General features: G+C 45.4%; 1 protein-coding gene across 1 annotated transcript; it reads left to right on the top strand.

Annotated features, from left to right (window-relative positions):
* The first annotated feature begins 27 nt into the window (after positions 1–27).
* Positions 28–13,736, top strand: BDH1 (3-hydroxybutyrate dehydrogenase 1). Its single transcript, XM_065747838.1, has 7 exons — positions 28–127; positions 1,185–1,315; positions 3,178–3,250; positions 4,676–4,786; positions 10,009–10,150; positions 10,936–11,088; positions 11,905–13,736. The coding sequence occupies exons 2-7, from the start codon at positions 1,233–1,235 to the stop codon at positions 12,372–12,374; spliced, it is 1,032 nt and encodes a 343-aa protein (XP_065603910.1). The 5' UTR covers positions 28–127; positions 1,185–1,232; the 3' UTR covers positions 12,375–13,736.
* The last annotated feature ends 239 nt before the right edge of the window (positions 13,737–13,975 follow it).

Raw genomic sequence — 13,975 nt, 5'->3', positions numbered from 1 at the left:
CCAATCGCCGCCGCCGCCCGCTCCCGCCCCGGCCCTTCCCCCGGCCCGCCCCCCGCCGCGCCCCAGCCGCCGGGTTCGCGGCCCAGCCTCATTCAAACCCAGCGCCCGGGACGCCCGCCGGCTGCAGGTAAGGGGCTCCCGATGACCTTGCGTGCCCGTGGGGAGGGGGCGAGTGAGCTAGGCCCCTTCTCGCTCCTCTTCCTTCTCCGGGCTCCGCGGCTAGAGGTACCCGCCGACATCTTCCCTCGCACCCCCCCCTCCCCCAACCTCGGCGGGGCCGGGCCGGACTGCCGAGTGACAGCCGCCCGCGGGGCCGCCCGCTGCTCCATCCCACGCCCCCGGCACCGGTACACGTCGCCTGGGCCACGGCAGCGTTTCGGGGCTTCCCGGAGCCGCCCGGTCCCTCCTGTAAGCGGAGCGACGTAGGCGCGCTTTAATGCACGGTTTCTAGACCTTTCTCTGCTGAGCTGCGGCCAACAGCAGCTCTTGCATAGCAATTCACATGTTTAAGTGTAGGCCCGCTTAGCAGCAGGCCCTGAAACTGCGGGATTCAGCGGAGACATGCGTAAAGCCCAACGATTGGGTACCATTGTTCAGCTACAGTGGAGGAGACGGTGCTCTGAGCTTGGGTGTGCACTGGATCGGTTTTAAGCAAAATGGAAACGAGTGAAATGGACTCTCAGTGCTCCATTCCCGCTCTTGAGCCATGCTCTCCCATGGGTAACAGGGATTCCTGTGTGCAACCCAGTATCACAGCTGCTCCATTACAAGGAAGTGCACTTTTAACCACGTGGCTGCATGAGCTATATTGCTTCAGGAACATGTGGCACAGTGTCACCTGTGCCTTGAGCTTCTGCTTTACCTCAGTTATCTTACACCACATCATAAATCCCATGAGTAAATAACTCAATTCACAGTTGATTCAGAGAGTGCAGTTTAAGATGCATTAAACAAGAAAAAGATGTTTTCTTTAAGTGACTTCCTGCTCATCAGCCTGCATATAGCTTCTTCCTTATTTAATAGCAACTTGAGGTGGCTGAAGGTTGAGCCATTTATCTCAGGGTGAGGAACCACAAGGAAAGATGTGTTCCTTTGGACTTTATGTTGTCTTTAAAACATACACAGTCAGCATGACTTTCAAAATAATTGAGCAACTTAAGGTGAGGCACTATCTTGTCTTGCAGAGCTAAGGAAGAACAGGCTCACTGTAATAGAGTGTGCTGAGTGGAAACATGTTGGCAACCAAGCTGTCCCGACCTCTCCTGAGCCTCCCTGTAAAAACCCTGAATGTCAAGAACCCAGGGAACAGCTTCAGGTAAGTAACTTGAAGAAGAGCAAAATATTAAGTAAAGCACACATTGAGGGCTCACTTGATTTCAGTGGGGCAGTTATTTACAGAATGGCTGAGACTGGAAAGGCCCTCTGGAGGTCACATGGCCAATCACCCTACTCAAGCAGAGCCAGCCAGATCTGCTTGCTCAGGACCACGTCCAGGCAGCTTTTAAACATCTCCAAGGATGGAGATTTCACAACCTTTCTGGACATTCCTAAATACCAGTAAGTAGGCCTTGGTGCAGTACAAAGAACTGTAATTTCTATAACTTTAATAAAAATAATTAATCATGTAAAATGAAAAAGTTCATGAGAATTTTAGTGAGAAATAGAGGTAGATTGAATAAAGTTGTTCTTTTCCTGAACATAAATAGGAGTTAGAATTAGATAATTTCCTGCCTAACTCTGAAACCCACAAATCTTTGTACCAGTCTGTGATGGGAACCCTGCTAGTCCAAACTCAGAGCAAACCGAGTACTTTCACTGGCTTTAGAACAGGGTTCCCACATAACAGTGTGTGTGTCACTAATTGTAGAGAAGCCATTTGATGGTCTGTGCTAAGCAAGAATTGACACCTCCAGTGTTGTTCCACTGCTATTGATAACAGCACCATTGCTATCAAGGTTGGATCTTGAGACAGTTGTAAAGAGCAAAGATAGCTTCTCTAACAGAGTTATAAAGAGCAAAGATAGCTGATCTGTTAAAGATTTTCTATGCTGATCAGCAGCAGACATCTGTTGTATCAAGTAACTGTTGATCAGCTCCTTTCCCACCTAGTTCAAAGCTTCTGCTGTTAGAACATTTCTGTAGCCTTGTTTTCTGAAGATGCAGCTCAGAAGTCAGTGTCCACAGACTGCAGTTGAGTGTTGCACAGGTCACCTTGGGAGTGCCTGTAATATCTGAGCAGGAAATAATTGAGTGATTAAGCAAATTTGTCCAGGAAGAGGAGCTCTGTTGAAGAATAGATGTTAGAGGAACCAGGCAGCAGCTAAAATACAGTGTGTCTAGAAGAAAAAAGCTGTGAAAAAGCTTATATAATCCAAAGGGGTGGCTGGCAAGGTCAGAGGGCAGGATCAGTCCGGTATGTTCTCTAGACCCAGTTTTGCTGCATGATAACAAGACTTCAGATAATAAGATGCTTCTGGTAACAAAGCTTCTCTAAACACACACGCCCCTGGAAGGCATTGTTGCTTTGCTCCAATCTGTATTTTTGAATACACTGTACATTCCTCAAAGTCAAACATATATGCAGAGGGACTTCAGATCTGCATGGCACATATTCCTCAAAAACATATCTTTGTTTTAACAGCTGCTAAGAGGGGATATGAGATCTAAGAGGCTCTAATGGGTACACACTGCAGAAGGAATGTCACAGATGACAGAAGGGTGGAGCTGTGTGTAAAAAAGTGAGATGATTCCAAGCAAATTCAGCATTAGGATGAATATCAGAGGCAATGCCACAGCAGCATGCTTTCAATAGACAAACGCAGAATTTCCACTACCCTGCTTTATGCAACTGCAAGAATGTAGTTGCTGCTGAAAATGAAAACACTACTGCCCATTTTGCAGGTGGATGCAACTCTGTGCCTTCAGGCCAGGAGCTATTTTAATTCTTGTTTATATCCATGCAGATGGAAATAGCATCAGAATCTTTTGAGAAACAAATGTTTGCTACTGTAAGAAAGAGGCAGGCTCAGACTAAGGAGAGCTGAGTGAGATTCTGTCTTCTCAGTTGACAGTCTACATTTGGTATAAAGGCAACACCATATTTTTTGTATGCATGCTGCACTACCAAAGTATGGTCAGGATGTTCCATGCTTGATTGTTCTGTTTTTTTTTAAACAGACCTGTGCCAAAACTTTGCTTCCCTCTCTTGTCCTCATGTGGCAGCCGCTCTTATGCAAGTGAGGTTGATCAGGTGAGTATTACTGTGGTTTCCAAGATCTAGAATTGCTGAGCTGAGGCTCTAAACCTGAAGCCTGGTGACCAAATTCTTCTTTCCTATGTGCCAGAAAGACTCTGAGCTAGACCTCTTCAACATACTCTACATTCTTTCCTAGCAGAGATTCCATTGACGCAACACAGTACATGCTACTAAGGATAGCAGTAAACAATCAGACTGGTGGCTTTTTATTCTATTTTTGGAACTTACTCAGCAGATGAAATCTTCCACCTTAGAGTGGAGGGAATTTGCATGACAAGTTCTTAATAAAGCACTCTTTCCAGAGTATGGTTGTATAAAGTGATGTAAATAAATTGGTGTGTCCTCACATCTCACTCTGGAGACTGACCCTTTTAATAGCTCCTTCCTTGAAAGTGCTGGCTTACTAGAAAAAAAAACATGGCAGAACACCCTCTTTCCTTCTGCCTGGTGCTGTCATGTGTCACAGAACTCAGCACTACAACCATACCAGAGCATGCACATCTTGCCTGGAATAGACTCTCAAAGGAATTCAGATGTGGCCCTTGTGTCATTGTCAGGCTTCTGGTGTAAACACCTTCAGTCCTCCTGTATCCCAGGGAAAGCCAAGCTTATAGTTTTAACAGAGATAAGATTAAATGAGTTGCAAACAGTCATTACCTAATCCCACCTACAGCAGCACCTTGCTGTATGCACACCTGTGGCTGCTAAAATGGTTGGTACAAGTCCTGTGTTAAGAACTGCACTAACTGGTGTCTTTGTGTCATGAGAAGGAATTTGGAAAAGGAAAGAGGTGTCTTATCATTCAAACCCATAATTTAAATAGAAGTACAACTAATAAACAATTGGTCATAATTTCAAGTATGCAATCCTTGTGATACTGCTTAGCTTTTAAAATGAAATACTAGAGGGTGTATGTGCTGGAAAGAGAAGGATAAATGATCACTCAGTAATGTTAACCTGTTGTCTTCAGTCAAGCTATATTCCTCAAACCCTACAGGTCGCATGGTAGGGAAGAGCAGATTCCTGCCTGCTCTGAAAATTATAGTAACATTATATATATAGAATATATATATGCTCCCTATTGAAGGGAAAACACTTCTTGAGAGCTCTTTAATATAGTTCTAGATTCCAAGATGGATAGGAACTGACAGAAAATGCTGGGTTGCTTTGTCTCTTTGCCTTGAAAGCCTGCTGCCAAAGGTACTGAAAGGACAGCAATCCTGCCTCACTAGAGTGATTTTTGGAATGAAGCCTCAGTTTCCTCTCTTCAGGAGGCACTGGGTGGCAGTAGCTGGCAGTGAACATAGCAAATGTCCCTAGAACAGGTTGCTCCTGGCCAAGAACACAATTTGTTCAGTGAATGGAAATCACCATTTTTGATTACTCAGTTCCAGTTCATTGTTTGATTCTGTTTTGCAGATTGGCAGCAGAGCTGTGCTTATAACAGGTTGTGACTCTGGGTTTGGATTTGCCTTGGCCAAGCACCTGCATGCCAAAGGCTTCATTATCTATGCTGGCTGCCTGCAAAAGGTAAGAAAACTAAAAACTTGACTCTTCATCTGTGGAATGAACAGACACAGTAAATCCAGTCTTTCCATCTCCACTCTCCACAACACTTTGCCAAGGAGAGGGAGAGTTGTTGATTGCTCAAAGTAAGAGACATACATGCTTGAATTGAACCTGGTCTGGACCATAACGAGACTGATCAGAGCTTGGAAGTGTTCAAACACAATTGACTCAAACCCCAAATCTGAGTTTATAGGCTTACCTGTAAGTGATTTTAGAATCAGCCCAGTTTGAACGTTTGAAGCCGCACTCATTATACATAATTATGCAGGGTTTATTTTGATTAGTAATAAAATCACTAGTGGTTTGGTGGATGTCCTAGCATGTGGTATGAGTTTTCTTTTATGTTCATGAGCACAGCCATACTCCAGTGTGCACTGAGGGTGCATGCTGAAATCACTGTGAAAGTGATAATTTCACTAGTGCGTATGAAACAATCAGGACACACAGAGTGAACCAAAGACCGCATCACTGAGCTAAGAGCAGTCTGAGTTACCTGGTCACAGAGAAGGAACACCTTAGCATCTCCATAGGAGGTTTCCCTACTTTTTCAGTTACATGGTCATATCCTAGCAGAAACAAACTTACTCCTTTTATTCTCACTTATATTCAGCTCACTTATCACTGTGAACATCTCTTAAATAGTTTTATTTTTTAAGAGACTTCATCAGGCGCTCTTATAAGTGATATCAATATTCCTTCTGCTGTTAGCCTTGCCATTGCTAACAAGTTTTGCTTGAATCATTACATCTCAAAAATTGAGATAGAAAGCATTTAGGTCATGCTGTCTTTTGTGGTCTCAGTTTTGAGTCAAGTGCCTTTTTTTTTTTTTTTACCCCGGGCTCCCTCTACAGGCTTCACAGAGGAACAGGATACATGCTATGAGCTACTGCTTTTCTAAAGCCTCTGAGAAGAGAAAGGATAGAAGAGACTTAAAGAGATATTTTTACTGTGCTTTCATAACTACAAGTCAGTATTGGATAAGATAATACTGTAGACTTAAAAGCCACTGTTCAGAACAGTAGCCTGTCTATATATTGATAGTAGACAAAAAATTCAGAGCCACAGGGTTACTTCCTTATTTCACTTCCTCAGTCTGAGCTGCTAGAAAGACACAAGCACATGCTTAACTGGTACTGAAGCCTCTCTTCCATTTTGGAGTCTTCAGCGCCTATGCTGCTAAATAGGTGTGCAATACCATAATGCGGTGGAAGGTACAACAATAACAGCAGAGTAGCACAATCTCAGACTGCAGCAAATAAGAACAAGCCCAAATGCAGCAGCCACCAACACAGAAATAGTGGAAGAAAAAACTGCTTACCTTTAGGAAACCTCCAGAAAGTAGGGGCTTCATCTCCACTGCCCACCATTAAATGAGGTCTGGGAAGGGGTGGATCCTGGCTCCACCCCTTTCATCACTCAGGTACACTGCATGCACCTGAACTCCCCTGGGTTGGCCCTGCCTTCCCACCAGGTGCTCCATCACTGGTTCAGGCCATGACTTAGCATCTCCACTGCAGCATGTTAGTGAAAGGTATTGGCCTCTGACAATTTCAGCAGAAGCTGACATGAAGCAACATGCCAGAACTCTTTGATCAACATTTGTTTCCTCTCCAAGAATCAGCAAAAATCTTTACTGTATCTCTGTAACTGACTGTTGGTTTTTTAGCTAGATTCACATACCACATTCCAAAGTCTGTGTGACCACAGCAAGACTGGTAACAGCAGCTGTCATCAGAAAAACACTATAAATGCCACAGTCAACAAGTTGGTGTACTGTGTGTCTTCAGATCATATTCATTATGGAAAAAACAAGCTCTTAACCCTGCAGGACTGAACTCCAAGATACTGAGCTGATTTCTCTTTATGCTACAGGTTTCATTAGCAAAACTGTGAGCAGAACCACATGCTATAAAACCAGTGTTATTATTGGTGGTGCTGATTTTAGGGTCAGAACAATACTAGTATTTATTTTGGCTCCAGAGAAAAATAAAGGTGGAAACAAGAACTGTTGTGTTTTGCTTGTAAACTGGATATCTTTGATCTTATCTTGACTAAGAGGAAATGAATATGAAACTTCAGTGTTATTTTCACATTACTACTTGTCAGAGCACAGCTGCACATCAGGAACATACTCCAGCTCAGGGCACTGTCATATCCCCAGGGTATGCACTCTCCTTGCATATACAAAGTGTGTGCAGTGCTGACTCTTTGTTCAGAGAGTTTCCTAGAGTGGGCAGATCTTGAGCACCTGACTATATTTTTTACTGAAGGAAATCTGAGAGGTTTTTAAAGTCACAGCTAGGGGTAGCCCAAGGGTGCATTTGTACTAACAGTGCTATTTCACAGGTTTTTTTTTCCTAACATTTTCACTAACAAATATATTAATTTGAGAGTTAAATTAATGTTTCATTGCCAAAAGACAGTGGATTCAATGAACAATCACACTGCAGCTGTCTTGTTTTTCCTCTTTGGTTAATAGCTGGAGGAGCCAGCTGACACAAGATGAAGAAGGTATTTTTCCATCAGTATCTGTTACCAGTGGACATATGTTTGTCCATGTCCATGTCCATCCATCCAGTGATGTTTGTCACTGCTGTCAGGAGTGCTGTGGGATCTCTGCTTGCTTTGCATTGTGTGCTCAGATCTGCTGGGGCTTACAGAGGGTGGAGAGCCAGAGATTATGTGACCAGCTCAGCGTGCAAGCAAGTTACTGGTGGGCTCAGAAAGTGCTCAGAGCCACATGCCACTTCAAGGACACAGTGATAAAGATCCAAGCTGAAGCTATGTGCCCCAGAGAGTGACCATGGGAAGAGGAAGATGAGGCAGTGATGCCAGACCTGGGTCCTCTTGCTGTGGGGTCTGAACCTTGGGGCTGACAGCAGAGATGCACTGGTCTCTTGGCATAGCATGAGGTCCCTTCACTGCTGCTTATGGGCCAAGGGATTGAGTCCTGAGCCAGGAGAGCATGATGCAGTCATAGTGTACCTGACTAAACCACCACATATCTACTCAAGGGAATGACCCTGTGGGCCTGGATTAGTGTCTGGAGTTCAACTCCAGAGTCAGGATCTTGGCCCAGGATGTCCCTGTCCAAGCACCTAGCTGTATGCAGGTGGGAGGCAGAAGGGATGCTGGCTTGCTGAGACAGCTCTGTGAGAGAGGATGAAGGCGTTGTGGAGTTCCCAGTGAAGCTTATGAGTCCTCTGAGGCTGGTGTGCTGCTGTGGTTTTGCAAGGAGAATTGAATTTTTTAGAACCAAGTTCACCACTGCACATCTTTTGCCCGAATTTCTGACATGTTGAGCCGTGTGCCTTTTCCACCTTGTGCTCTCATGGTGGTCCCTGCAGTTTTCTTCTCTTGGAGGTGACCTCGCAGATATGGGGCTGGGGGAAGAAGCACACTGGCTTTGCTGTTGTCCATTCTTTCTTAGCTATATCTGCTGATTCTAAGGGGCTTGTATGCTTGCATTTGCTGATTCCCTCTTGGCGTTCCCACATGTGCCATCTTTATGCCTTTCAGTGCTTTGCCATGTACACTGACTTCAGCACCAAAGTGGGTTCAAGTGAGCAACAAACAGCACAAAGCTCTATTTTCAGTCACCTTGAAACTAAACTTCATTAAACTATGCATGGTATTTTTAGTGGCTCAATTCTGTATTCAATATGCTTCCTTATGGAACAAGTGCAGTAAATGCCTTCTCTTAAAGAAAAGCACTAAACAGTGTTAACAGTTTGCTTTGGAATAAGAGAGGGTGGAGAAAAATATGCAGGAGAGACCAGGCAGGCAAGTTAATGAATTTCAGGGTACTGCATGTGAGCACAGCAGATAAGCACATGAGCAAGGGGAGCCAGGAGAAGGTGTGTTGAAAGATAAGGTGGCACTGAGATGGCAATGCACAGTCACCCTTGTGGTTTCATCTACACTTCTGCCTTGTAAAAGCTGAGGAGTGAATAGCACTGTGATGCTTACCTACTGATGCTAACGAAGTAAGCAGGGCTAGCTGAAGGATTGAGAGCTCAACTAGGGGAGCAGTCATCAGATCATTTTGTGGAACATGCTTCATGGCTAGACTGTTAATGGGAAGTAAAGACTTCTAGTGAGGAATGATTTTAAGGGACATGGAGCGCTTCTTACAGTAAAGACAGAGATGTTCCAAAAAAGTGTTCATTTTCAGATCCAGATCTGAGTCCTCTACAGTATCCTCTACAAAAGTACTCTGTCATGGCCAGCACAATCCAGTAGCTCGTAGTCATTAAAGCAGTTCAGGGATAGTTAGAAACTCCTATTAATATTCTGTGTACTTGTAGCACCGTAGCAAAACTAGGCTGCAGGACCACTGAAGTAGAGCACATAGGGCATGGCTGCCTTGTTGATTGCCCATGTGAAAGGTATCTGAGGGGCTGTCTGCAATTACATGGCTGGACTACGAGCACATATGTATGGGTAAGCTGGGGATGATATTGCTCTGAGATGAGGAAGAAAGGAGTGGAGATGGGAAGCAGGAGTGAGAAACAGCTCATGGAGTGGAGAGAGAAGAGAGTAAGATGCTGGAGAAGACTCCTGGAGAATTACTAACAGGCAAGTTGGTCAGACATTTGATGACTGTACTCTGCAGGAGTCTGCTGGAGGCAGCAGATGTATCTCCAGGCATCAGGAGCTGTGTGCACAGACCAGCTGAAGGGAGAGAGCAGTAGGCAGGCGGTCCCTCTTATAGGACTGTCACTCCCAGAGCTGGCAGTGTGACTGAGAAACACATGCAATGTGCATGTGCAGCCACTCACCAACTGTTTTATACCGCACCACCACCACACTATTGATTGTGCACCATATGCAGGCAAAAGCAGCAGTGGTACCACATTCACACTGCTGTGGTGGTGGATCATAGCTTGATCTCAGGGGCTTGTACTGGGCAAGAGTTACATAGCTGGGGCAAATCCAGCTCTGCCTGCTTCCTAGGGTCAAAGCAGTTGGTGCCAGCTGACTCTGGCAGGGCTGATGGCCAGATGGCTCAGGGAACAGTGTTCTTCTGCAGCCCTGTTTGTCTCCTTTCTCTTTGAACTGCGGGGCTGTCCTGATGATGCTGTCTGCCCTGCATACTCTTTTGTTTGTTTTGGTGGCTGCTGTGCATTTGGTCTTCTACACAACTCTTTGGTCAAATTCAAACCAGCTTTCTTCCCCTCTAGAATAAGGGAGAGGGTGGCTCCAAGGAGCTGGACGACATGAACAGTGACCGAATGAGAACTGTGCAGCTCAATGTCTGTGACAGCAAGGAAGTGGACCGAGCAGTGGAGCACGTGAATAGCAGCCTGGGGGACCCAGAGAAAGGTAGGCGCATTCAAAGGCCTGTAAAGTCACATGCAGGTGGCAAGAGCTCCCTCAGCTGGGCTCTGAGAGCATTTTCAGGGCATACTTCAGAAGCCGTGCATGTGATCGGAGGGCAGAAATGACCTGTTTAAATGTGCGGTATCAGAACACAGCTTCCCCCTTGCACTGTAAGACAATGTCTCCAGAAAACAAAACGAAAAAAACACTCTGCTTTTTCTCAACTAGCTGCTGTAGGGGACATTAGCAGAAACTGGAGTGCTGTTTCAGCACCCTGGGATTGGTGCTTTGTTCTCGTGACCTGACGTTTGTTGTGACTCCCTTTATAAAGTCTGGCCAGTGTTCAAGGATTGGCGAAGGAAGTGGAGAAGCTATTCAAAGGTTTTCTTATGAAGCTGGCTATTGTTAATGCTACTGTAGATGTTACCATAAATATCAAAGCTCAAGGGGTAGCTGTAGCGGTCTTTCATTCTGATGAGCATGTTTTGCTCCAGTATGGTGGAAATCCCAGTTGCTTTTGCAATTTCTGAAACCATTCCACCCTTTGGCAAGCTATGTTTTTCCCAGTACTTTCTGGCCACTGTGTTGGGCAGTGAAGACAGATTCTGATTATGGTTATATTTGCTTAGAAGACTTAAGTTTCACTCTGGACTCTTTTCTGTCTGGCTTCATCGCTGCAGGTCATGAGTGCTCTGTTACATTGTTCAATAATTTGTTAGCAAAGCTTTTCCCAAGCTCAACTCATTTGTCTCAGAGGGGAAAAGCTTTCTGTTTGATTTGTCTTCTAGGGCTCTGGGGGCTGGTTAACAATGCTGGGATCTCCACTTTTGGGGAGGTAGAGTTCACCAGTATGGACACCTACATGGAAGTAGCTGAAGTGAACTTGTGGGGGACCGTGCGAACCACCAAGGCTTTCCTCCCGCTCATCCGGAGGTCAAAGGGTGAGTGATCTCCTGACTGGTGTTCTGTGAAATGGATCTCTCCTTTGCCCCATGTCTTGCTGGATGCCTGGGCTATATGTGGCCCAGGGAGCAGTTCTTCCATTGTGAGAACGTAACTATTTTTGTGGTCAAACTTTCTCTTTTTTAATGCAACTCAGCACAGAACGCTGATAGACAGTGCTGTGATGTGCAGCTTCTGATTATGCTGCAGCACCCACAGTCTCCTGCTAGCACTCTCCCCTGCCAAAATGGGTGGCTTCTGAAAAGGAGAAGGTACCTAGCTCTATTTCTGAAGCCACAATTCAGCTGTCATGTAGAAAAAGAAGCAGTGGACTTAGAATGTTGTTGTGGTACAGGAACAATTGCTTCTGGGAGGCAGGCAGTGTAAGGCACCACTGGGCTCCTGAATATTGTGTCTGAGCCTTGCAAATAACCAAGCTTGGTAACAGAGACGTGCTTTGATGCTGCTTTCTCTTGACTGAGCTCAGTCCTGATTGCTGCTGAGCAATCCTGTTTCCCACTCTGCAGGTTCTGTCCCATCCTCTTCTGTGTTCCCCATAGCTCTGTGCTTTCTGCATCACCACGTGCCTATGCCCACATGCAGAGGGAGCACCCTGCAGTGGGCTTGTTCTCCTGCCTGAAGGCTGTTATATAGGACAGCAGTGCTCAGGCAGAGCCAGCAGCAGGTCTGCCAGGCAGCTCTTACAGATACACAGAGCGAGCTGGATGCCCTTTCATGAATCCGGTGGGTGGTGTGTGTCAGATGTCTGCTCCACACGTGTCAGCTCAGCTGTGCTTTCCCTGACCTCTGCCTAGGTCGTGTAGTGAACATCAGTAGCATGATGGGTCGGATGGGCAGTCCTGCCCGGTCACCATACTGCATCACCAAGTTTGGTGTGGAAGCCTTCTCTGATTGCCTGCGGTACGAAATGCAGCCCCAGGGGGTGATGGTCAGCATCGTGGAGCCCGGCAACTTCATAGCTGCCACCAACCTGTACAGCCCCGAGCGAATCAAAGCCATAGCCGATAAAATGTGGGACGAGCTCCCTGAGATAGTGCGCAAAGACTATGGCAGAGAGTACTTTGATGAGCAGGTCAGCAAGATGGAGACGTACTGCAACAGTGGCTCCACGGACACCTCGCCCGTCATCGAAAGCGTCGCCCACGCGCTCACCTCCACGGCCCCCTACACTCGCTACCACCCCATGGATTACTACTGGTGGCTGCGCATGCAGATCATGACACACATGCCTGCAGCCATTTCGGATCGGCTCTATGTCTACTGAGGCCTCACACTCCCAGGCTACCCCAGGGGGGTTTGTTTTAAGGAGAGCGTTGTACACAATTCCCATTTTTTTAAATTTTCTAACCTCATTTCGGAGTACTGTAGCTCTAAAAGGTTCATTTAAACATCCGACATAACCTAAAGGGCAGTAACTTGCAAGGGATGCTTCATAGGCAGGAATGTATTACGTTTGCAGGAGCATTGTTTCTTTGCTATTTATTTCATGTGATCTTTTTGTTTTCACCTCAAATACTGAGAAAAAATCATTATTTAAGTTGCAATTGCTCTGAAATGGTATCAAAATATTTTCTGCTGATGATCATCTGCTGTCTTCAGAATTCCTGCTTAAGATGCAACCTGCACACCATATAGCAGAGGCCGTCCATGCTGCAGCAGCAAACCACTGCCTCCTGATGACTGTGAGTGTCCAGCAGGCTTTTCCAGGCCTGGTCACAGTAGCCCAAAGCAAAGCAGAGACTTGTTTAATTTGGGGATCAGAACTCAAAACACAGTGTTGAAACCAAGCAACTGACCATATCCCTTTCTCTTGTAGAATAATACCAATAATTACTAGAGAAAGGAACCAGTCTGCTTTTCTTGCATGCTTTCTTGCAAAGGAAGCAGTTCAGTGATCAAGGGACTCAGTTTGGCAGACCCTTCCCACAGAAGTTTCTTAATCATATGAGCATTTCCATGAGCGTGAAAAGCTTTGTTGACAAGACTGCAGTCATCAGGATTGGCCCTCAGTAACATTTCTCTTCTCTTCAACAGTAGTTGGACATTTGGAGTAGAGTTTCACTCCATCTCCTGTCATTTGAGAGGGTCACCACTGATCAGAGGGAAGCAAAGAAGGTCACAGTAGCATCAGTGAATGCCATTTTTGCCAGAGATCTCAGTGTATTACAGCAAAGTATTTGTGCAGCACCTTGCACAGAAGGGCCTTAACCCTCTCCTGGGTCTCTAGGCACCATCACAGTGCAGGTGCTGGAGATAATAATAACTTCCATTGAAGGACTCACCAAGCCAAAGTACATCTGTCAGGACATAAGTCTAACAAAACGTCCATAACATAATGAAGGTAACTTTTAGAGCAGTTTAATTTCCATGATGGTTATGTTTACATATCTGTGAAACATTTGTTTTGTACCGAAAGGAAAGGATAGGAGAAAGAAAAAGTCACAAAAGAGCCTTTCGTGGGGAAGTGTAGAAAGAGTTAATCTGTTTAAGCTCAAAAGGCAAAAAAAATGAAGTAGTTTAATTGTTGTTAGTGAATTGAAGAGAAGGGATCTCGTGCTCCAGTGACATACCATGACGTGATCAAACTCCTTTGGCTTAATAAATGTGTACATGGATGGTAACAAAATTCTGAGGCTCCCTCTCTTATTTGTGGATATTTAAGGTGAAATGCTTATATACTTCAGTTGTTTTGTTAGTTTGTTTAATTTGGTGCAGTTTATGGTCATTGTTACACATACACACTTCATTCAGAGCTTTATTTGCAGTCTTATGTGGCCACAATTGTGCAAGGCTTTGGTACGAGGAGCAGACATCTCCTCCTGCCTCTCTCGACAGATATGTCTAACCCCTGGCCTGTGTGTGTTC

This window comes from Cyrtonyx montezumae, unplaced genomic scaffold (assembly GCF_038088225.1).
Source record: "Cyrtonyx montezumae isolate F1298 unplaced genomic scaffold, pur_monq_1.0 scaffold_5, whole genome shotgun sequence".
NCBI classification, from domain to species: domain Eukaryota; kingdom Metazoa; phylum Chordata; class Aves; order Galliformes; family Odontophoridae; genus Cyrtonyx; species Cyrtonyx montezumae.
The sequence above is the reverse complement of the archived record's forward strand: the minus strand, read 5'-3'. Positions and strand labels throughout refer to the sequence as shown.

Excerpts from the sequence above, each read along its gene's own strand:
- BDH1 (XM_065747838.1), top strand. The coding sequence starts at position 1,233 with ATGTTGGCAACCAAGCTGTCCCGACCTCTCCTGAGCCTCCCTGTAAAA. Across the intron at positions 3,251-4,675 it reads ATGCAAGTGAGGTTGATCAG|ATTGGCAGCAGAGCTGTGCT; the intron begins GTGAGTATTACT and ends TCTGTTTTGCAG. Across the intron at positions 4,787-10,008 it reads ATGCTGGCTGCCTGCAAAAG|AATAAGGGAGAGGGTGGCTC; the intron begins GTAAGAAAACTA and ends CTTCCCCTCTAG.